This window comes from Otolemur garnettii, unplaced genomic scaffold (assembly GCF_000181295.1).
Source record: "Otolemur garnettii isolate 467f Iridium unplaced genomic scaffold, OtoGar3 scaffold00083, whole genome shotgun sequence".
Taxonomy (NCBI): Eukaryota; Metazoa; Chordata; class Mammalia; order Primates; family Galagidae; genus Otolemur; species Otolemur garnettii.
Genome location: NW_003852478.1, coordinates 6,495,808 through 6,520,126, shown reverse-complemented (window position 1 = coordinate 6,520,126; position 24,319 = coordinate 6,495,808). Strand labels below are relative to the sequence as shown.

The following is a 24,319-nucleotide window of genomic DNA, read 5'->3' as shown; positions in this document are numbered from 1 at the left end:
GCCTGACACAACGCCCGGCTTTTTGTTTTTTTTTTTTAGGTTGCAGCCATCATTGTTGTTTGGTGGGCTCGGGCTGGATTCAAACCCGCCACCTTAGGTGTATGTGGCTGGCACCTTAGCCACTTGAGCCACAGGCACCGAGCCTACCACCTTTATTTTTGACTATGTTATTTCAAAAGACCTGTCTTGAAGTTCACAGATTCTTTCTTCTGCTTATTCTAATCTACTGTTGAAGCTTTCATTTGGGTTTTGTATTTAATTCATTGAATACTTCAGCTCTAATATTTCCATTTGATTCTTTTGTAAGAATTGTATTTCTTTGTTGAATTTCTAATTCAGATCACAAATTATTTTCTTGTTTTATTGAAATGTCTGTTCATACTTCTCTACAAAGATCACAGAACAAAGAAGCATAAATTTTAAAAAATTGTCCATTTGTACTCTCTGGCTGAATATCCTTAAGATTGTTATTTTGAATTTCCTTTCAGACATTTAATATATTTTTATTTCTTTAGGGTCAGTTTCTGGAAAATTGTTGTGTTCCTTTTGGTAATGTCTTTTTTCCTTGCTTTTTTTTTTTTTATGTTTCTTGCGCCCTGTGTTTATATATGCACATCTGTTAGAACAGTCACCTCTTCTCAATTTATAGAATGGCTTTTGTAGGGAAAGACTCTTCTGTGTAGATAACCCTTAGAGATTTGGTTGGGAAGAGTTCATAGGCTTTGGTTCCTATGGACAATATGGTTCACGCAGCTTCTTCAGCTGTGATCAGTGTGAGCTATGACTAATACAAATGCCTTGGTAGCATAGGCTGCAGTTTTTTGGCAGTAGTAATGGCAGGGTAAGCTAGGGATCTTGGTGTCAGTGTTCTCCTTTTCTGCCTTTCCCCACAGTGGGGAGACTTAGCTGAGAGGCTCTAGATGTTGGCTCTGATGTGGTTCACAGTCATAGAGTCACTGTGTTCCAGGTGACAGGTGCTTGGAGTGGTTGTGGAGCTGGGACCCTGGGTCAATGTGTTGCTGAACCATAATGTGGGCACAGGTTCTTTCCCTGAACCGTGAGTAGAGGCAGCTGTCCCATAAAGCCAGGAACTATGAATCTGAGGCACTCCTTGGTATCTCAGGCCCAGGGGACACATCTGTAGCTGTGACTCTGATGCTGGGGTGAGGGCACAGCACTGGCATGTTGCCAGGAAAGAAGGGATGCTCTTGAGGCCCAGGTCCTAGGGAGCAGGCCATAGCTGCAATTTTAATCCTGGAGCAATTAGGGCATAGTAACCACTTGGGTTCCACATTTAATGATTCTAAACTCTGGGGTGGTGGTACACAGTAGTGATCCAGGCTCTGTGAGGCCAGAGCAGTAGCCCCAAGGACCCAGAAATGGTTGGGCATAGCTGTGGCCTTGTCCTCTAGGGGTAGGGACCAGTGCCACTCCCAGAGAGACTGCCTCAAAAGCTTAGATTCCAATGGTCTAGTCCCAACCCAGGGATGCAGGGCGCTAAGACTGGCCTTGAGGATGGAGTGGAACAGTCAGGTGAGGTTCTGTTTTCCCAGAGGCTGTGTACCACTTTATCTGAGGTGCTTGGGGGCACAGTTGCTCTGCTGGGCCACAGCACTGGTTTCCTGCTTTGGCTCGGGCACTTAGGGATATGGGTCTGCACTGCTTTGTTGGGGCTCTGGGTCCCCAGGAGGTGAGGTGCTGAGATGCCAGTGGTGGTGCTGCTCTTCTGGACCCAGGCTCTAGGTTCTCAGAGGCTGGGGTGCCAGGGGCCATTGCTGCTCTGCAGAACCGTAGGTCTGTGTTCCTGGGGGCTGGAATGTACAATGTGTTGGACTGGGGCTTCCACGATGGGCTAGAAACTGCACCAAGTCAGGTGCCACTAGGCATGGCAGCTCCACTGGCTCAGATTTCTAGGTAGCAGGGCACTAGGTTTTAGGTGCCAGAGGTGCAGCTGTTCCACTGGGCCCAGGCTCTGAGGAGCTGGGGATGGAGCACAGCAGCATTGGAATGGGGGAAAGTGAATTCCCCTGAGCTGATTCCAGGGGCTTGACAGCACCAGCAGCTCAGCTGCTGAATGGCAGACCACAGTGTGTGCAAACACTGTGCAATGAAGGCTCACCTTGGGAACGAAGGGATGTGGTGGCTCCTTTTCCCCAGAGTGGCAGGAACTCTAGCAGAGGCTCTGGTTTCAAGATGACGAAGTGCAGTAGCAGCATGGGCTATGGGGTGGTGAGAGGCACTGTGTCCCCGCTCTCTGGAGTAATGCAGCTGTGTGAACTCTGGGAGCTCCTTCAGCTGGGCCCAGGGCCTCCCATAGCAAAGACTGTGGATATCCACAGGAGGGATGGGGGCTGCCAGGCCCCCCTACTTCCCTTTCCTCACAGGGAGAAGTCCTCCCTGGTTTGGAGCTGATTCTGGGAGTTTGGTAGGGGGGAGGTGAAGTGTTTCTCTATCCGACCATGTTCTGAGTTTTTGTGCTCCACGTGGTCCCCACTTTCTCTTGCTGTTCTGTGCTCCAGTGCTCAACTGTAGTCACACTGGTTGAAATTTATTCATTGTTTTGGTCCTTTTTTGTAGGGAGAATTAGATACATCTAGTGAGCCATTTTGTTAATCTTCTTGTATGTTTTCACTGTAAAATACCCTTATCAGGAAAGTATGGGCAGGGAGTTTAAAAACCTGAGACAGTGGGATGGGGAGAAAGGCCACAGCTTCAGGGTGGGGGTTTCATTATTTAGAAGTTCTCTTAAGAGCAGAAGTTTCTTTCCATGTGAGGGTAGACACACCAAGGAAATCCTCCTTCTCTGGCAGCCTGGTAATCTGCCCCTAGACAGCAGGGATAATCTATCTATTCCCTTCTGTGCTTGCTGCTAAATTTATAAACATTGAGGCACTGTTTAATTTAGCCCTAGGAAGCCTGCATCTCCAAAGAAAGCTAAACCATAAATGTTTCTGGTGGTTTTATATTTCACCCTTTTGTGTAACTTCAGGGAGAACTGTTTATTTTCTATTTGTGACTCCCTCTCTTGCAAAAGTTAAACTTTATTCCATACCAGCCTCAAAATAGATCTTATAGCAGGATTCTGAATTTTAAACTCATTGATTGAGTTGATTTATATAATCAAAATATTCTTTTCACATTAGTTTCTAGTTTTACCTTTGTGGTGCTGTGGAGCTAAAAAAAAAAAAAATTGTGTAATAAGAAACATACACTATTTAAAAGGTATCCCCCCAAACCTTCAGTATTTATGGTGTTATAAAAATGGACATCAATTCCCAGCTGGGCTTTATCCAAGTTTCACTATACAGATGGTGTATATATTTCCCTCCAAATCCCTGTGGGAGAAGATTTATAATTTCTTTCCTTTTCCGCCTTTTATAACTTGTTTTAATGTCTAACAGTCATCATATTCAGAATATTTTTTTCTCATGTCTGACTGAAATACACATATTAATCTTATTTCTTTGCCATTCAGCCTCAGTTGAGGTGGGAAGTGGCAGTTGTCAGTTATTATTACTCTTCTTTTTCTTTATCTGTTGAAAGATAATGCTTTACCAATTATATAAATCAGTGATAATAACAAAGTCAGATTTCCCAGAGAAGAATACACATCTATTCATTCTACATGAGACAGGTATTATTTTGTTTCAGAACCAAGATAATATTTAAAAAGTGATACAAGCATAGGCATCTAGAAAATTCAAATGACAATGTATGCAAAATAAAAAGTGAACGCACAGTCTTCTACTTCCCCATCATCCTCTTCTTTAAAGTAACTTTAAAAAAATTCTTTCCTTTCTTTTTAAAAAAGAAATTAGTATCTTTTCTTCTAAAATTTTTTTTCTTTGTTCATTTGTCAATTCAAAAATTATTTATTGGGGACAGAGCATGATGGTGGATGGGAAAGACATTTAGTGGTGCTTTCCTGGAACAACTGGTAAGGGCTGGGTCATACCTGGAGTGGAGAATTTGTGTGGAGTTGTGGCTTGGGGTGAGTCGCAAGGTGGTGAACTCCTGGATTCAGTGTGCGAGCCTGAGCTGTGGAGACCTAATACCCCAGGCAAGTTTCTGTGAGCCTGCTCTGGCTGCAGTGGTGACGGTGGCAGCCAGCCCCTCCACAGAGGTCCCTGAAGAAGTCTTTTGCAGTGTTTGATTCTTGGGGGAATCTAGGCATTGAGTGGAAAGATGGAAGGAGTGTGCTCTCCAGAGTGGTGTCTGGTGGCCTGATTGGAGTGCTGTCTGGAGTGGTTCTGCCTTGGTTCAGTGTCAGGGAAGGTTCCCACAGACGGGGTGGCCATTGTCAAAGGTTGCCAGAAGGTCATGAGGGCAGGTCTTGATATGACTTTTTTGGGTTTTTCTTTTTTATTTCTTGTAGCTATTGTTAATTTTTTTCTTTCCTTCCTCTATTTGTTACTGAGGTAACTTACAACAGGCTATTTGAGCTTTTTAAATTTTGTTTTAATGTGTTTTGTTTTTTGCTAAGTTGTTTGGTTGGTTCTTTTCCTGCCTTCCATTTTTACATTCAATAAGAGCAAGAGACCCTGTAATTTTTGGTTACAGAATTTTAAATTCATCTATTCTCTCTTCCTATTTCACTCCTCTGCATTCTCTCTGTGGATAGAGACTCTTCTTTTCTCATCTTTCCCACATAATGTGCTTCTGCATCCGCTAAGATATCCCCCCCTTTTTTCTTTGTCTGTTTATTGTCTTTCTTCTTTTTTCCTTTATTCCTCTATACTTCCTCTCCTATCATTTGATTCAATGATATTTTTAATTTCCTTAATTCTTATTTCAACATTATTTATTTTTTTCCTTTTCTCTCTCTCTTTCCTTGCTGAGGGCTGGTGTGACACAACTGTGTTCTAGCAGGTAGACCACAGCAGTAGTCTGGCTCAAGAAGGCCAAGAGAACTTTCTTCCATTGGCCCCAGGAAGAAAGTATTAGCCAGATCATGCTGCAGAACTTTTCTATTTGTTTTTCATTTTTACTCAATTTTCCTTCTCTTTCTCTCTTTAGCAGAGGAAGAGTCTGGCTCTGTTCAGGCTGGTAAGGAGTGCCTAATTTAGAGGAACCAACCTAGCACAGCTCCTCAAAATCCCTGAGCTATAGGTGTGGCCTTAGCATCATCCTGAATAATACCATTTCTTCTATCACTCTCATTCTTCCGTTCTGTCCTCCTTCTCTCCTGTTCAATTTTTGTGTGTGTGTTATTGCCCTTTCCCCACTTTTTGTTCTCTTTTTCTTTTTTCTTATGCTTTCCTTTCCTTTTTCCTTTCCTCTTGTTTATTCCTGCTCACTCGAACCCTTCTTCACCTTTCGGCCCTATGCTAAGACACCTTTTCATCACCTAAATTATGAGACAGGATAACTTGAAGCACAGGAGGAAGTAAGGAGGAAAAAGGAACACAAGGAGGTGAACCAGAAGAAAGCACACATGAGAAGGAACCAAAAGAAAAATTCAGGCACCATGAAAAACCAAAATGGAGCAACTCTCCCAAGGGATCACAAGGCAGTTTTTACAGAAGACTCCTCCTATAAAGAATTAATGGATTTGGCAGAAAGGAATTTAAAATATGAGTGATTAAGACAATAAAGAGATTGGATGAGAAAATGGAAAGACAGACCCAAAAGTCAAATGAGAGATATGTAGAATATAGAAAGACTATGACAGAGCTTAAGGAAATGAAGGAGACAATCAGGGAATATAAAGATGCAGTAGAAAGTATCAAAAATAGATTAGACCATGGAGAAGAAAGAACATCAGAGCTAGAGGATGAAGTTTTCAAGTTGACCCAGGGAGTTACAGAGTTGGAACAAAAGAGAGAGAAAACAGAACAGGCACTTAGAGAACTACAAGACTTCATGAAGTGGTCAAACTTACAAATAATAGGAATCCCTGGAGGGAAAGAAGATGGTCCCAAAGGTATGGAAGCTCTACTGGAGACTACCATAAATGAAAACTTCCCAAATTTTACTATAGATCCTTATGCACTACTTTCATATGGACATCGAACCATGAGTCATCTCAACCCTAACAGAATGTTTCCAAGACACGTTGTAATGAACCTGTCAAAAGTTAAGACAAAGGAGAAAATTCTTCAAGCAGCTAGGAGCAAGTGCCAACTGACCTACAAGGGCAGAGCCATTCAGATAACAGCAGACTTCTCAACTCAAACTTTTCAAGCCAGAAGAGCATGGTCATCCACCTTCAACACTCTTCAGCCTAGAGTCTGTATCCTGCTAAACTAAGCTTCAAAATTGATGGAGAAATCAAACTTTTGCAGATATACAAGCACTGGAGAAATTCACCAAAAAAGACTAGCTCTTCAGGAAATACTTAGATCAGTTTTCAACACTGAACACCACAATGGATCACCACCAAAGCAAACACCAAGTACCTTAAAGCCAACATAGTTCCTACAATAGTGTAAAGGATAAAAGTACACAACAGATCTTCTCATAACAAGATTAATAAAATTCTACCACACTTATCAGTTATCTCAATTAATGTCAATGGATTGAATTCCCCATTAAAGAGGCATAGGCTGGCTGATTGGATAAAATAACACAAGCCATCCATATGCTGTCTATAAGAGACACACTTAGCCTTGGACAAATCAAGAGTCAAGGTCAAGAGATGGAAAATAGCATTTCAAGCAAATGGGAATCAGAAGAAAGGAGGGGTTAAAATCTTATTCTCAGATATGAGTGGATTCAAAGCAAGAAAGACAAAGATGGGCTCTTCATACTGTTCAAAGGAACCATACAAGAAGACATTTCAATCTTAAATATTTATGCACCTAACTTAAAAGCTCCCAGACTTATGAAACAGACCTTAAGGGGTCTGAGCAATATGTTAGCCTATAACACCATAATACCTCGGGACTTTAACACCCCTCTAACAAAACTGGACAGATCCTCTAAATAGAAACTAAATAAAGATAAAAAAGACTTAGATGTGACCTTAGAACAAATGGAATTAATAGACATATGCAGAACATACCACCCCAAAGCAAAAGTATATATATTTTTCTCGTGAGCCTATGGCACCTACTCCAAAATAGATCCCATTCTAGGATATAAATCAATTCTTGGCAAAATTAAAGGAATAAAAATTATACCTTGTATCTTCTCAGACCATAAAGCAATGAAGGTGGAAATCAACTCCAACAAACATGTTCAGACCCACACAAAGGCATGGAAATTAAACTACCTCATGCTGAATGATAGGTGAGTTCAGGAAGAGATAAAAGAGGAAATATTTAAATTCCTCCAACATAACAACCATGAAGACACAAGTTACCAAAACCTGTGGGATACAGCAAAAGCAGTCCTGAGAGGAAAATTTATTGCATTAGATACCTACATTTGAAATATCTGAAAGAGACCACATCAACAATCTTACAAACCATCTTATAGAATTGGAAAAAGAATAATAATCTAATCCTAAATGCAGCAGAAGAAAATAAATAACCAAAATTAAATCAGAGATTAATGAAATTGAAAGCAAAAAAAAATCATTCAGAAAATCAATGAAACAAAAAGTTGGTTCTTTGAAAAAATAAATAAAATAGATAAACCTTTGGCCAGACTAACTAGAAACAAAAAAGTAATATCTCCAGTAACTTCAATCAAAAACAATAAAGGGGAAATAACAACAGATGCCACAGAGATACAAGAGATCATCTCTGAATACTTATGCCCAGAAATTTGACAATGTGGAGGAGATGGATCAATACCTGGAATCACAACCTCTCCCTAGACTTAATCAACAAAAAACAGATCTCTTGAGCAGACTGATTTCAAGAACTGAGACTGAAGAAAGAATTAAAAAAACTCCCAACAAAAAAATGCCCTAGTCCAGAAGGCTTCACACCAGAATTCTATAAAACCTTCAAAACAGAGCTTATATCTATACTGTAAGACTATTCCAAAAAATTGAGAAGGAAAGAATCTTCCCAAACATGTTCTATGAAGCAAACATCAACCTGATTCCAAAACCAGGTAAAGACCCAACTGAAAAAGAGAACTTCAAACCAATCTCACTAATGAATACAGATGCAAAAATTCTCAATAAAATCCCAGCCAACAGATTACAGTTTCTCATTAAAAAAGTCATACATCATGATCAAATAGGTTCCATGCCAGGGATACAAGGCTGATTTAACATATGCAAGTTCATAAACATAATTCACCATATCAATAGAAGCAAAAACAAAGACTGTATGATCCTCTCAATAGATGCAGAAAAAAGCATTTAGTAAAATTCATCATATTTTTCTTTTTTTTAATGAGAGAATATTTATTTACTTTTTATTAGATCATAACTGTGTACAATACTGCATTTATGGAGTACAATGTGCTAATTTTATATACGATTTGAAATGTTTACATCAAACTGGTTAACATATCATTCATCTCACTTATTTAATTCTTGTGTTTAGACATTTATACTCTTAATATATTTGACATGTACCCTTGCAATATGCACAGTAGGTGAGGTCCCACCAATTACCCTCCCTCCACCCGTTTCCCCTCCCCTTGCCCTCCTCTCCTTCTTTTCTAATTAGAACATTGAAGAATTTAGGCATAGGTGGCATATTTCTTAAACTGATTGAAGCCATCTAAAACAAACCCACAGCTAATAGTAAAACTCAAAGCTTTTCCACTAAGATTTGGAACCAGACAAGGTTGTCCAAGGTTGTCCCCTATCACCGCTATTATTCAACATAGTGCTGGAATTTCCAGCCAATACCATCAGGAAAGAGAAGGAAATAAAGGGCATCCAAATGGGGGCAGAGGAGGTCAAACTCTCTCTCTTTGCTGATGATATGATATTATACTTAGAGAACCCCAAAGTCTCAACCACAAGACTCCTGAAAGTAATAAAAAAAATACAGCATGATATAAAATGAATGTTTACAAATCAGTAGCCTTTGTACATGCCAATAATAGCTAAAAATGCGAAGTTAATCAAGGACTCAATTCCCTTCACATTAGCTTCAAAGAAAATGAAATACCTAGGAAAATATCTAACAAAAAAGGTAAAGGACCTCTATAAAGAAAAGTACAAAACCCTAAGAAAAGAAATAGCAGAAGATATTAACAAATGGAAGACCATACCATGCTAATGACTAGGAAGAATCAACACTGTCAAAATGTCTAACCCAAAGCAATCTACAGATTCAATGTAATCCTCATTAAAATTCCAAAATCATACTTTCAAGATTTGGAAAAAATAATTCTTCATTTTGTATGGAACCAGAAGAAACCCTGTATAGCCAAGGTAATTCTTAGTAATAAAAACAAAGCTGGGGGCATCAACCCACCAGACTTTAGGTTATACTACAAGCCCATAGTGATCAAAACAGCATGGTATTGGTACAAAAATAGAGACATAGCCACTTCAAACCTAATTAAAAACCATGAGATGAAGCTAGTAGCATCTTATAGCCACCTGATCTTTGATAAATTAAACAAGAACATACACTGGGGGAAAGAATCCCTATTCAGTAAATGGTGCTGGGAGAACTGGAGAACCACATGCAAAAGACTGATACTGGACCCACACCTCTCACAACTTACAAAAATTGATCCAAGATGATAAAAGATTTAAATCTCAGGCATGAAACAATGAAAATCCTTGAAGAAAATGTGGGGAAAACACTTGAACATATCAGCCTAGGGAAACACTTTATGAAGAAGACTTCAGTGGCAACTGCAACTGCAGCAAAAATAAACACTTGGGACTTAATTAAACTGAATAGCTTCTGTACAGCTAAGAAGACAACAAGCAAAGCAATCAGAATGAATGGAAAAGGTATTTTGATATTATGAAGTGAACAAAAGATTGATAAGGAGGCTCTACAGAGAACTCAAATGAATCATACTGATAATATGCAATGTGATTTCTGTTGTGATCTTTTTTTCTGTCATTCTTATTATAGTTTTGGTTACGCAACACAAAACACCACAAAGGAAATGCAATCATATGTATGCTTAATTTTAAATGCTTCAAGTATACTTTAAATATGATGTTAAGTTAAATTAAAGCAAAATTTAAAGTGTGTGAGGATATTGGTAAAATCTTGGAAAACTGTTCAATAGCATCCACTAAAACTAAATGTCATCCACCCTGGGTATATATCCAGTAGAAATGAGGGATTATATCCACCAAAAGACAAGTATTAGAATTTTTAGAGCAGGGGTCCTCAAACTTTTTAAACAGGGGGCCAGTTCACTGTCCCTCAGACCACTGGAGGGCCGGACTGAGGGCCCCAGGATGAGTTGGATGCTAAGCAGGACAGGTAGTGGTGGGAAAAACACCCGGCAGGCCAGATAAATGTCCTAGGTGGGCTGCATGTGTCCTGTGGACCATAGTTTGAAGACACCTGGTTTATAGCATTAGTATGTAAGATGCCCCAAACTGTAAAGCCTGAATGTGTGTCATCAGTATCATGGATAGAGACTGGACTGGTTATGAAGAGCACTAGAACTCAGTAACAACAAAAGGAAAAAAATTGAGATTTGGATAATGGTGAATAAAAGAAGCCAGGCACAAAAAAGTACATACATAGAATTTCATTTATGTGAAGTTAAAAACTAGATAAAATGATCCATTGAGATAGAGATAAAGGTAATTATTTACTTTTTGGTGATAAGTGTGTGAAGGAATTTTCTCAAGTATTGGATGGTACACTGTAATCTGGTAGGCGATTGTGTGGGTAGATAACATTTGTAAAAGTTATTTGAACTGTATACTTAAAATTTGTGTTCTTTACCATATATGTACATTATGCTCCTCATTTCTTTTTTTTAAAAAAGCTTTTAATTTTAAATTATCATGGGTATGTAATAGTTGTACACTACCCACTTTCCACCTCCTGAGCCTGGAGTTGCTCAGCCTCTTCTGGGCAGGTGGCTCTCTCTGCTGTGAGGTCTTTCCTATATTCTAGGCAAAGCCTTTTAGGGGACAGGAGTTGATTTTTGTTTGTTTTGTTCCTCAATTAGTAATTTTCCATTCCTCTTTTACCTACTGGGAATTTTTACTTCATTATCTTTACAAAAACCCAACACATAATACTTTTACTCTTTCTATTTAAAAAGGACACAGTTCAATTATTGTCATCATTACTTGAAGGTTCTTGTTACTGTTGTTCCTTCATTTCTTGGTCTAAGGAGAGTTATGTCTCCCAGCTGGAAATTTTGTTCAGGTTATATTCTAGTATGTACAAAGATAGACACAATCTTTTTTATTTGTGCATGGGGTTTCTTTTGGGGGTAGTAAAATTTTCTAAAATCATTTAGTACTGATGATTGCATTACTGTGAATAGCCAAAACTCGCTGTATTGTATACTTTAAGGGTAGATTTTATGATATGTGAGTAATATAGCAACGAAGGTAAAGGTATTGTAAAACTAAAATAGCCAAAAATTTAAAGATAATTCAAGAAAATCTCCTAGAACATGAGAACAAGGAAGAGGACATTGAACAGATAAAAGAAAAAAGATATTCAGAACCAATTCATAAGACCCAAGAGCTATTAGAAGTTTCAGAGAGAGAGAGAGGGAGAAAGAGAGAAAGGAGAGGATGGGAAATTAGCAGAGAAAGAATGTGAGGCTTTCCCAAGTGTGAAGAAAAACAAATTCAAACTGCATGGGCTTATCAAGAAGGAAGTAGAAGGGATAAAAACCCTCTAAATTAGACACGATTACAGTATCCTCAGAGTGCAAGAAAATGGAATACATAGTTATATAGGTTAAGTACTAGTGATTAATTTTGAACTTTTAGAATCAAAGGATAGAAAAAGCACATAATAGTCACAGTTACGGAGTAATATAAACGCTATCAATCTTGATAGGGTAAAAATAAAAGTACAGGTGATTTAAAAGAGGAAAGGGGCAACGACGAAGTAAAGGGAAGGACAAGGGGCTTAGTAAGTCTGCTCAGCACAGGGACAGCGGCAGGACGTCGCCTTGCGCGCTGTCTGTCTGCGCTCCCGCTCCTTCTCGTTGCTTTCCGCCCTTCCGGGGCATTTTCCCAGGATGGCGGGTAAGCGCATGCTCTTGCGCTGTTTGCGCATTATTTACAAAACTCCTAAGCCATCCTTTGTACATGAGATTCTGGAGCTTTAACATTCAAAGTTGCCTCTTTTGTCTGTGTATCAGTATGGGTATTTTTGTTATACTATATATGTATTCCTGAAAAACTTGTGCTTTGCAAAATCCCATTCTATCAGGGCTCACGGTAGTAGCAGAAGCGTATTCAAAACTCAGTGCCACCTTGTCATCAGAGTACTAACAAAAACAGCAAGAATCCTGATAAAAATACCAGCACAGTTATGAAGACATGCCTAAGTCTTATAAATGAATGATGCAGTGCTTATAGGACTGTATGTGAGCAGAAGAGTTTACAGTAGCTCCCTGGCAGGGGGTGTGGAGGAGTTGAGGTTGTTTAGTTAGGAAGGCGAAGGCAGAACGCTCTGGCCACCAGCGTGAGTCAAACAGGAAGCACTTCCAAACAGGGTCCCGGCTGCAGAGCCGAGGGGGAGAGTCGGGATGAATGGGCTCTTCATGTAGCACTCAGCTCCTCTGTGGTCTGCAGCGGTCAGCCGTGCCTTGTGCTTTGAGTTAGTTACTTGGTGATACAAAATCTTAACGTAATGGGGAAAAAAATCAAATCGCAAATAAACAATCATGACTTTTGTGTAATACTGAACAATATTCCTGTTTTCCGGTTGTGTATAAAGTAATAAAGCAGATTTGTATTATAATGTATTATATTTCAATATTCCAATATACTTTGCCTTATATTAGAAAAAGATTGAAAAGGACCAAAATGAAATGCTGACATTTGATTTCTAAGAATGCAAGTCTTAAAACATTTGTCTGTTTACTCCAATTCCACACACCGAGTGTTCATTCATATTTGGGGAGTAGAATGAATAAAAACCATGCAATGATGGTATGATTATTTCTTATATTGAGAAGAGTTTTTTTTTTAATTTAATAGCTAAATATTTTATTTTAGACAGAATTTCCAATAATGCTTGCTCTTTCCCACTACACAGTTTTGCAATTCAATTAAATCTGTCATTCTTTAAGAATGCCAGTAAAGAATTATATACACGCAGATATTTTAAATGTGCTTTACCAGGCCACAAAACAGATTGAGAAAGCCATGATTTGTCAAGTGTGTGTAGTAATTGGAAGACTAGGCTTCATAGGGCCCCTGAATTCAATATTGTAAGGATCACAGAGAATATTAAGCTATATAATGTTAAATCTTCCAATTCTGTAACCTTTTACTCAAGAGTTAATTATATTTTAATAAGCATTTTAAAAAGTGTATAGAATTGATGGTTGGTTAAATGTCGTGTTTTCTTCTTAGCTAAATTGAAGTCAGAAGCCTGTTTCTTTTCCTTAAAACTGAAATAAAAAAAGCCTAATAGCTTCTTTTACTTGAAAACTCTTGTCAGATGTCAAACTTTTCAGAAAGTTGCTATATATTTATGTAGTCCTGCTATTAAATGACTTTTGTTTTTATATGGCACAAAGCTTTCTGGGTTGACATTTTAAAATCACCATGTATTTCTGCCTGCCATTGTTTGTTTATTTTTGTAATGTGAGGTAAGAATAAACATTCTGTCCATTACGTGTTGAACACCTGGTTCTCGTTCCTTGCTATTTTAGTTGATACGAACCAAGAACCCTTAGTCTCACTATAGCATTTCTGCTAGTCAATTAGTTGATATCCGTTGGTTTTCTGTAAGGTTATGATTAAAAATAAAATTGTGAAAGTGTCACCCGCCTATATATGAAAGCGTCTGTGTGAAATACACCTTAACTTAAATCCCAGTTAGCATATTATGGATTTTTAGGGGAAAAAAATCTGCTTTCTTGACTTCTATCTAATGAAGGGTTAGTGGCATGAATGTGTAAAAGGATCTACCAAGCAGAGCAGAATCGAGCAGCAAAGGTGAATACTTGCTAAATTCACAGTGGAGGTTCTGTTGTCTTCCTGTTAGGAAATAGACTCATTCATTCCTTCAGCTCATATGCCCAAGGCAGGAAGGTGGCATTCCAGAAACATGGCGACCGAGCCTGACTCTCAGCTAAGAAATGCTAACTGGATAAGAAAATGGACTGTTTTTTAAACAGAGACTTTTCTTTAGGATACATGTAGTTATAACAGAAATCTAAATAGTTTCTCTGATGACTTTTTCTAGTGATTTGCATTTCCTGCAGTCTCAGACATAGTTTATATTTCACATAAATTGTATGTATTTTTGTCTGCTTATTCCTCCTCTCAGTTGAGGAGATGGGATTGGGAAGGTAGGCCTTTATTTATTTTTTTGGTCAGGGCTGGGTTTAGAACCTGGCACCTCTGGCATATGGGGCTGGCACCTACCCTTCTGAGCCACAGGTCCTGCCCCAAGGTGGGTTTTTTTATATCAAATATGTGAGGTTTGGGAGCCCCTCCCCCAGGGACACACTCCCCCAAACCACCCCATTGGTCAGGTTTCAATACTATATTTACATAAAAGGGGGCGTGGGGAAGATCAGTCAATTAGGCTTTCTTGCCTGACAGCCAGGAGGTGCAGACTGTTTTAAGTTAACCATGATCACCTGTTAAGGGCTTGATTCAAGGCCTCTGTTTTTTTGACCGCTATATAGCTATATAAGGCTCTGAGGCTTTCCTCTGCTGACTTCTTATGCAGAGAAAGCTTATGCCGGCTCACCTGCCTGCCAGGAGCTGGATTAAGGTGAATGTCCTCATGCTTGCTTGCTGGAGGCCACAGCTGAATAAAGGGCACGTCACAGCTACCTTAAGCTCCTGGGGTTTTCTCTGGTGGTCTGAATGCCTTGCCAACTTCCTGGCACTACAGGAGGTGTGACAGGCTCAGAGGGGTGTTGTGAGATGATTAGTTGAATTTTAATGCCTAATTTGAATTGACGTGGACCAATATATCTCTCAGCACCTTTTTGCTCCTGTGCTAAAGCCCTGTAAAAGCAAGTCTCTCAGCCAGGTGGTGCGCTGATGCTATTTTGAGCTCCGCCCTTGAAATCTAGATAAAGTCTTGGCTTGAACCATTCTCTGCCTCTGGAGGTTTGTCTCCTCGCCTTTCACTACCTTTCAGGTCCACCTTTCAGTATAGAGAGACTTTCACATTCTCAAGGCAGTTTTTCTTGGCAATACTTGCCACCGTCGTGATTACATAATTGTATACGATTGGTAAATGAATGTCTCTTGATAGACTAAATTCTGTGTTCAGGAAACACAATGCATCATCTACAGCATAGTGTTTATATAAATAAATGGAGTCCAGGGCAAGCTTAGGATCTGAAGCCATTTCATGTGCAAATTTGTTTTCCCAATTAATGTAATTGGTGTCCGAAGATATCATTCCATAAAAATATTAATCATTTGTACAAAAGGTCCCCTCTTTAAGAGACGATGACAAGTACTAGGCTGAATTAATTAGGAGATCATTGAGTTGTCATTTGTCTTATTTTTTGGCCACAAAGACAAGGATTTCTGTGGGGATATCTTCATGGATTTAATCCTAGAAGCAAAAACACTGCCTGTCACCAGAAATACATGTTGAAGTAACAAATTAATAAAAGTTAAGGACACTCAGAACTGAATTGTAAGGGTGGGGCAAGGTGGCTCATGCCTGTAATCTTAGCACTCTGGGAGGCAGAGGCAGGTAGATTGTTTGAGCTCAGGAGTTGGAGACTAGTCTGAGCTAGAGTGAGACCCCCTCCTCCCCATCTCTACTAAAAATAGAAAAACTAGGCCTAGTGTCAGGCGCCTGTAGTCCCAGTTATTCAGGAGGCTGAGGCAAAAGAATGATTTGAGCCCAAGAATTTGCGGTTGCTGTGAGCTATGATGGCCACATCACTCCACCCAGGTCAACAGCGTGGGACTCTGTCCCAAAAAACAAAACAAAACAACAACAAAAACACACACAACTGAAGAATAAGAAAACAAGACAACCTACTTTTAAAAACAAGAGTTGAACGGGCATCAAAAAAAGATATAGGGTGGCACATAAGCACATGAAAATATGTTCAATGTCATTAGAAAAATGAAAATTAACCACAAGGAGATGCTGTAAAAATAGCTGACAAAATCAAGTATCAGAGAGGATATAGGCCAACTAAAACTCCTGTATGACAAAATCAATATCAGTGGGGATGAGGCCAACTGAAACTCCCGTATGTGTGGGCTGGATATTAGCAAGGATTTAGACCTCCAGTATGCATGGGCGGGACAGCCCAATTTGGAAGGCAGCTTGTCACTTTCTTATACAATTAAATGTACACTTAGCATATGATCCAGCAACTCACACCTGGAAATTTACCTAAGAAAAATGAAAATGTATGTCCACACACACATACACGCATAAAACCTTTATACAGACAATTGTGAAGACTTTATTCTAACTTCTAAAAATTGAAAACAACCCAAAAGCTCATTTACTGGTGAATGGTTAAATAAATAGCTAAATAAACTATTGTGCTTCCACACAATGAAATATTACTCAAAGAGAAAAGAAATTAAACTACTCATAATATAAGCAGCAACATGGATGAGTCTCAAATACATTATGTGAAAGTGAGGGAAGCCAGACTCGAATGGGGACGTTCTATGTGATTCCACTCACATGATAGTCTAGAAAAGCAAAACTATGAAACAGAAATCAGATGAGCAAATAAGCAGGTAAACAACTACACACCCACATGAGGGAAAAACACACATTCAAGTGGTGGGGAGCGAGGGATGAAGGGGCTTGGTGGGAGGGGCATAAGCCACACCCTCTGAATGAAGGACTCAACCACAACTTGGACTTGAACTATGGTAAGCTCTCACCTAGTGGGCTCCGGGGAGGGGCATAAGCCACACCCTCTGAATGAAGGACTCAACCACAACTTGGACTTGAACTAACAAACCCAAATAATGTAACTTAATCGTTCATACCCTCATGTTAATCTGAAATTTTAAAAAATTCCAGGTAAGTGTTCACCAAGGGCTGGGATTGGGGAAAAAGAATTAACTACACAGAGGGGCACTTTTTTGGAATGACTGAATAATGTTCTGTATCTTGATTGTGACAGTGGTAAAATCAAGATTCATAGAATTGTTACACTACAAAAGGGTGAATTTTACTATATGTAAAATTAATAAACCAAAGAAAAAGTGTTAATGAGCTTTTTTTTTATTAGAAGTTGTGCAATCATATTGCTAGCTTTGAAAACTGGAAATGAACCCGTGCTTTACCAAAGGACCAAAGAAACTAGTAGGACTCCCCTTCCTCATCCTTACTGATGTTCTGCAGTTTTTTTTTGTTTTTTTTTTTTGGCCAGGGCCGGGTTTAAACCAGCCAACTCCGGTATATGGGGCCAGCACCCTACTCCTTGAGCCACAGGCACTGCCCATGATGTTGTTTTTCTTTAGATGTTTACTCTGATAAACTGGTGAGAAGGAACTTCAATATTCTTAACCTGTTCAATAATGTAATGAAAAGACAGAAAAAGAACTGTGTTGCAGGCTTTTAAGTTTCTTGTGGCAAGGACTGAATTTTTTGTATATTATGATCTTTAATAAAAACTGCTTATTAGATGTAATCTGCTGTCCAGCACTGGTTAGGACGCCAGCTCTCAGCACCTCGGGGAGATGCAGCACACACCTTCTGGGTAGAGACCTAGTAATGGGATTGTAAGATCAAATGAAAGGTCTACTTTTCGGTCTTTTTGGATTCTCCATACTTCTTTCCAAAAAGGCTGTATTAGTTTGCAGTCCTACCAGCAGTGTATAAGTGTTCTCCTCTCCCCTCACCCGCCCTCACCTGCAACTTTGGGACTTTGTGATGTGCACTATTTTCACTGGGATTAGGGGATACCTCAAATCTGCATTTCTCTGATGAGTAGGGATGATGCTCATCTGTCCTCCTGGGAAAAGACTCTGTCCATGTCTCTTGCCAATTGGTTAATGGGGTTGTTTGTTCTTTTCAACTCTCTTGCTCTCAATGTAGGACCATTGTAGCCAATGCATGTGTTACCCACACCAAACCCTTTCTTCTGTTACCTCGTCTTCTGAATCCTCCTTCTCCAGACCTTTTTGTTCTGCGTAACAGACATCTTCTATCCTCATGAACATTATCAAGAACCCACTGATATCAGTGATAAAGTTTTAACTATACTCATACCAGATTTCTTCTCTTATTTTTTGCACATTTGCATATAATTAGAAATATTACCTTTTTACCTCTTAGATTGATACATTAAATGCCACTGAGAGGTACTTCAAGTTGAGTTAACAAATGTTCATTTGTGTAACTTTATTTGAAAACTTATTCACAGGGTACTGTATAACAATAAAATGAATTCTACCAGCAACATGTCCCGGCCAGATCCCTTAACATCCCTTTCCTTACATGCAAAATGCAGGATTAGTATCATTTTTGGTGTTGTTGCTATGTTGTAAAGATCACAACTTGTCAAGCTTGCAGACAGCTGTAAAGTTCCCTGCAAATATGAGACCTTGGCATTATTAATGACATCCTTCTCGTTATTTTTACTACTCCCAGAAGGGGGTACACTGATAAATTATTATGTTTTTCCAGGGAGAGTCACGCCAGGGCAGCTCACATCCTATATTCAGCTCTTCAAGAACAACCCGAAAGCACTAATGAATCATTGTGGGCTCCTACAGCTTGGGCTGGCCACAGCTCAAACTTTGAAACACCCGCAGAACGCCAAGTGGGACAACTTTCTGGCCTTTGAAAGGCTCCTTCTCCAGGTATGTTACTATGGAAGCTTTGTGAGATATTAATAAAGTTTTGCCTTCTAGGGAAAGACGTCGGTATTTATTATAGCTTTAGTGATAAGTCTTATTGTTGCCAGGTGCCCTGCAGAGTAGGCTCTCAGTGCACCCAAGTTCAAATTGAGGTAGAAACTTTTCCATGCTTGTTTTTAAAGTTTTTTTTTTTTTTGTTTGTTTGTTTTTTTGTCAGTGACATCTTGGGCTTTTCACTCAGTATTAAATGTATTTTTTGAGTATTTCATTAATCTTTGAAAACCTCTTTACAATTTTATGCTATTGTTTGATATGTGTTGTATCTTTGTTTGATCTTGCTATTGTCTTTCTTTGTTTGATATGTGTTGTATCTTTGTTTGATCTTGCTATTTTCCCTGTGAAACATTATTGCTTCTATGTAATTCTAAAACAACATATGGTATATGCCTTAAAACGATGTTTATTAAAAGAAAAAAAAATCGTGACTACCCCTAAGGAAACTTGGATGAATTAATCTTAAGACCGTGGCATCACCCCAGACTAGGAGCTAAGTGGAAGTGCCCTGCACAGGTGTAATTTCCCTGTAAGCCGTTGTCTCTTTTCTTACACACCACAGACAGGATTTGGACTTCCTGTGGCTCTGGCCACTTGGTAGGATAAATCACAGAGATAGCAAGTGTCTGGCAGTCTAATCAGTCATAGCTTTGAAATTTTCCGAGTTCCTGATTTATTATCTTCTCAGATGAAAGCTAAGCACAATGTCCTCTGATTATCCAAAGTACAATCTTAAGCCAGTGGCTGGGTCTGAATCGTCCCCCGTGGGGAGAGCGGCCAGGAGCTGGTGTCCGACTCAGACCCTGGGCACAGTGTTGCGTGGCCTACCTCCTTTGCTGCATTGCAGGCCTGCTGGAGTCTGACACTTCCCACAGACTATGCCCTTTCCCCAGCAAGATCGTCTGGGAGACACTGTGGGCAGCTGGGTTAGCAGTGTGAGGAGCGTATGTCCCCAAAGGAGGAATCAGACAATGAAGTCCTCTCAGTGGAGACAGAAAAATAGAACAATGTATTTCTAACACAACCACAGACATCATTGTAAGAGGATGGGCTATTTCTGCCAGCAGCATGTTATTTAACAAAAGAGTTTCCAAGACTGCATTAGCTGTTCATTTCTCTTGGAAATCAACATCCAACTCTGCAACTCTATTTTCCACGGTGATGGGGTGTGACTTGCCTGTGTTCTTCTCTCAGGATGAGTGAGTGGGGGGTTTCAAGCACTGGGAAAGGAACGCGGAGGTGTCTTAATGGTGCTGTGTTTCAGCAGTCAAATGTTTGTATCTCTCCGTGTGCTTTTTAGTGTGCATTTTTTTCTTGGTATTTGAGACCTTGTAGTGTTTTCTCTTATCCCAAAAGGATGTATAGAGAACTTTTTTTTTTTTTTTGAGACAGTGTTTTACTTTGTTACCCTTGGTAGAGTGCCATGGCAACCTCAAACTCTTGAGCTCAAGAGATCCTCTTGCCTCAGCCTCCCAAGTAGCCGGAACTATAGGCTCCCATCACAACACCCAGCTACTTTCCAGAGACATGGTCTTGCTCTGGCTCAGGCTGGTCGCCAACTTCTGAGCTCAAGCAATCTGCCCATCTTGGCTTCCCAGAGTGCTAGGATTATAGGTGTGAGCCACCATGCTTGGCCCGTATATGTAACTAAGAAAATGCAAAGTGCTGTGAATAAGATGGCCGATGGCCATGCAGTGGGGCTGACCCTCCCTGTGCTCTGGGCTGTGTCATCCCTCTCCGCATGGTGAAGAGAGATGCTGTTTTTATATGAAAACACCACATAAGGCTTGGGACCTCCCTGAACCAGCTGGGAATTACTACCTAGATCCAATATTTTTTATTACTAAATTTTGTGGCTTGACACATCTACAGCTTGAAATGGATATCTTAGTCTAGGTTACTATTTTTGTCATGTGGAATTGAATAAAATGTGGTGTGTAATATTAAAGAAAAAAGAAAACAAGAAAGGAGGTGAACTCCATTTACAGTGTTTATCCAGTGATTTGTAGGAACTTTTGATAATGATGAAATATTTTCACAGGAAAATTTTCTTAAAAATGTATTTTTTAAAAAATTATGAAGTATGTGTTATAAAGCATTTTTAAAAACTATACATTTTTTGAAAGTTTAAAGCTTTATACCACTTAAAATATAAACTTCTATCAAATTACAAATATCTATGTACTTCCCCCTTAGATTCAATAAGACCACTTATTCACATTAATCTTTTAGTAAGTGATATCATACCATCAATATTGCTAAAAAAAACTTGCTTTTTCCTCTCCACATTCCATTTGTAAGATAATCCAAAATTATGTATGTAGATTCAGTTCATCCCTTTAAATCCTGCCATGAATGTAACTTTATTTATGCAATCTCTGCTGAAGTTAACTGAGGCCGTTCCATTTGTGCACGTGCGTGCGTGTGTGTGTGCGTGAGGCATGTGTGTTTATGAAATTAGAAAGAATTCTGTGGTGAATAGCCTAGAACTTGTCTTCTGATACAAACGTGAAAGAGTTTCTCCAGGGTGAATCCCTTGGAGATGTTAGGTCATCAACCATGCATATTACTGAGTTTAATAGACATTAACAAAAGAGTTGAGCTAGTTGTCCTTTCTGTCCTTTCTGTCCTTTCTGTCCTTTCTACTGAGTTTAATAGATATTAACAAAAGAGTTGAGCTAGTTGACCGTTTATTTTTCAGGATAGTGTTCAGTATTCAGTATTACCAGACTTAAACATTTTTTTATACTGGGACATTGGCATCTCTGTATATAAATGTGTAATTTTCTAATGACTTATGAGGCCAAGCATCTCATATTGTAGTTAAGGGCTATTCAGTTTTCCCTTTCTGCAAACTGTTCATTCTTACACTTTGACCAGCTTCTATCTGTTTGGTAACAGCAAAACACTCTTTGTGTATTCTTGACATTCGAATTTTAAAAAGTTGTATCCTGCAAATACTTCTTGCAGCTTGTGGTTTGCTTTTTGACTTTGATGCCTGTATGTTGTATAAACATTTAAAATTTTGATGTAGCCTAGTTAATCAGTATTATCCTTTATAGTTTTTTTTTTTTTTTTAAATAAAAACATGCAATGGGGAAAAGAATCCTTATTGAACAGATGGTGCTGGGAGAACTGGTTATCCACATGCAGAAGGCTGAAACTGGGCCCACACCTCTCACCATTGACAAAAATTGATTCTCATTGGATCATAGATTCAAATTTAAGACACGAAACAATAAAAATTCTAGAAGAGAGTGTGGGGAAAACACTTGAAGATATTGGCCTGGGAAAAAGCTTTATGAGGAAGACCCCCTAGTATATCCCTCATAGTTTATGCACCTGCCTTGGCCTCCCAGAGTGCCCGGTCTACCTTTTATTTCTGACATTTGAATCTTTAACCCAATTGGAATTTATTTTTGTCTTTGGCATTATTAGGATCACAATCTTCCTTTCTTCCATATGGCTGGCCTATTTCCCCCCTAAGCCATTTATTGCATATTCCATTACTCTGTAGAGAGTTTATCTTAATAATCATTTCCTCCTTTTCATGATGGCAGAACATCAGCTTTGTTGTGGTGTCTACTTTTTTCCCTACATGGTACAGGCAAATCCTGATTCATCTTAAGTTATCCTGGTATTCTCAATTCCACGCCTAGTAATAGCTTTCTAGCTAAAAAAGGTGAAGGGGAATTTGCTAGAGGTGCCTCTGGGGAAGGGTTTCTTTGCTTGATAGAAAAAGAAAAGATATATAGTGAAGAAATAAGCTCCTTTTTCTGCCTCTTGATGTATGTTTGTGATACTTTAAGCATTTTGTGATAATAAGGGGAGCTCACTGACTTCCAAAAGAATACAGAATCCTGAATCCTTAATAATGCCTTTGAATATAATCTCAAAATATCTTGTTTTGCCAGAATATAACACCTCTCCTTGTTTAAGCCCTTTTAGTTAATTTTCTGTTCTTTGGAGCCAAAATATATTCATCCTTTTCCCATGGATTTGTGACATACAAATATCCCATATAAAAGTGGCTTTATATCTCAGCTGTTAGTCTGTTGCAGTAATCGTCCGTTATAATATTTTTAAATCCACGTGTCTATTTTATGCTTTTCTTTATAAAACAGATTTATTATATTTATCCAGGGGTATTTTAAAGATTTTAGTGCCATTGTGAATTAAATTTTTTAAATCCACCTTCCTACTTGTTTTTTGTTTGCCCATGGGAATATCTTGACTTTCGAATAGTGATCAGCTGCTCAACACCTTACATTTGTATTAATATTTACTTTGTTATTTCTTGCTGTTATTGATTCTCTTGGATCTTCTCCGTGGGCAGTAGTGTCATCTGTGAGTAGTGTCAGCTTTGTTTCTACCTTTCTACCAAGTGCGCTGACCAGGCTTACTAGGCCACTATTCAAAAGCAGCCGTGCTAGCAAGCGTCTTCACCTTATTCCTTACATTAAAGGAAATGTTCCAGAGTTTTATTACTAAATAATATTTGCTGAGGTTTTTTTTTTTTTTTTGTTTTTTTTTTTGAGACGGAGCCTCAAGCTGTCCCCCTGGGTAGAGTGCCATGGCTTCACTGCTCACAGCAACCTCCAACTCCTGGGCTCAAGCGAGTCTCCTGTCTCTGCCTCCCAAGTAGCTGGGACCACAGGCGCCCGCCACAACGCCCGGCTATTTTTTGGTTGCAGCCGTCATTGTTGTTTTGGCGGGTCCCGGCTGGGGATTCGAACCCGCCACCTTAGGTGTACGTGGCTGGCGCCTTAGCCGGTTGAGCTATAGGCGCCGAGCCTGAGGTTTTGTTTTGTTTTTAATCAGGCTACTGTCCCAACAGTAGTTTGCTGAGGTTTTTTTTTAATGACACATTAGTGTTGACTTTTATTTAATGCTGGTATTGAAGTTTTAAAATGACTACGTAATTCTTCTCTCTTAGTATGTTATTTGTGGTGAATTGTATTTATAATTTTTAAAAACTTAAATAATCATCATTTCATTCCTTGGGTAAGTTCCACTGGGTCTTTCCCACACTTACACCTAAACATAGTCACACGTACACACAACCATTGCTGGATTTTGTTTACTAATATTTCTTTAAGCTATTTGCATTTATGCTGTAGAGTCAGGTCCCCCCCACCCCCCCTGCCGTGGGCAGGGTCCATTAAGACCTGTGGATCTGGCAGTGATTCACTGGGGAAAAGTAAAGTTCGAAATGATGACAAGAGACAAAGAGATAAGACACACAGAAAATTTTCAAGGGTGGGCGCACAGGGACCACCGCCCATTTGTGGGGTCCTGGCAGTGGTCCTGAGTGTTTGTTCCTCTCAGCTTTTATTGAAAGCCATTTGCTCATTAGCCCATAGGGTAAGTTGAGGAAGGGAACAAAGATGCCAGTAGTTTCTCTGAGCGAGGATATCAGCTCCTATTGTTTCTATAATCATTAACTTTAAGGGTCTGAGCAGT

The 24,319-nt window shown here is 39.2% G+C and overlaps 1 protein-coding gene and 1 pseudogene across 1 annotated transcript in view; one reads left to right on the top strand and one right to left on the bottom strand.

Annotated features, from left to right (window-relative positions):
• The window catches only part of LOC105887420, a 21,830-nt pseudogene extending 3,667 nt beyond the window's left edge, over nt 1–18,163 (bottom strand).
• Nucleotides 1–24,319, top strand: part of SCFD2 (sec1 family domain containing 2) — a gene marked incomplete at its 3' end in the record, with an annotated part of 196,129 nt that overhangs the window by 74,101 nt on the left and 97,709 nt on the right. The window contains exon 4 of the mRNA XM_012808075.2: nt 18,630–18,805. Within this exon, the coding sequence (XP_012663529.2) occupies nt 18,630–18,805 (176 nt within the window). The remainder of the gene's footprint in view (nt 1–18,629; nt 18,806–24,319) is intronic.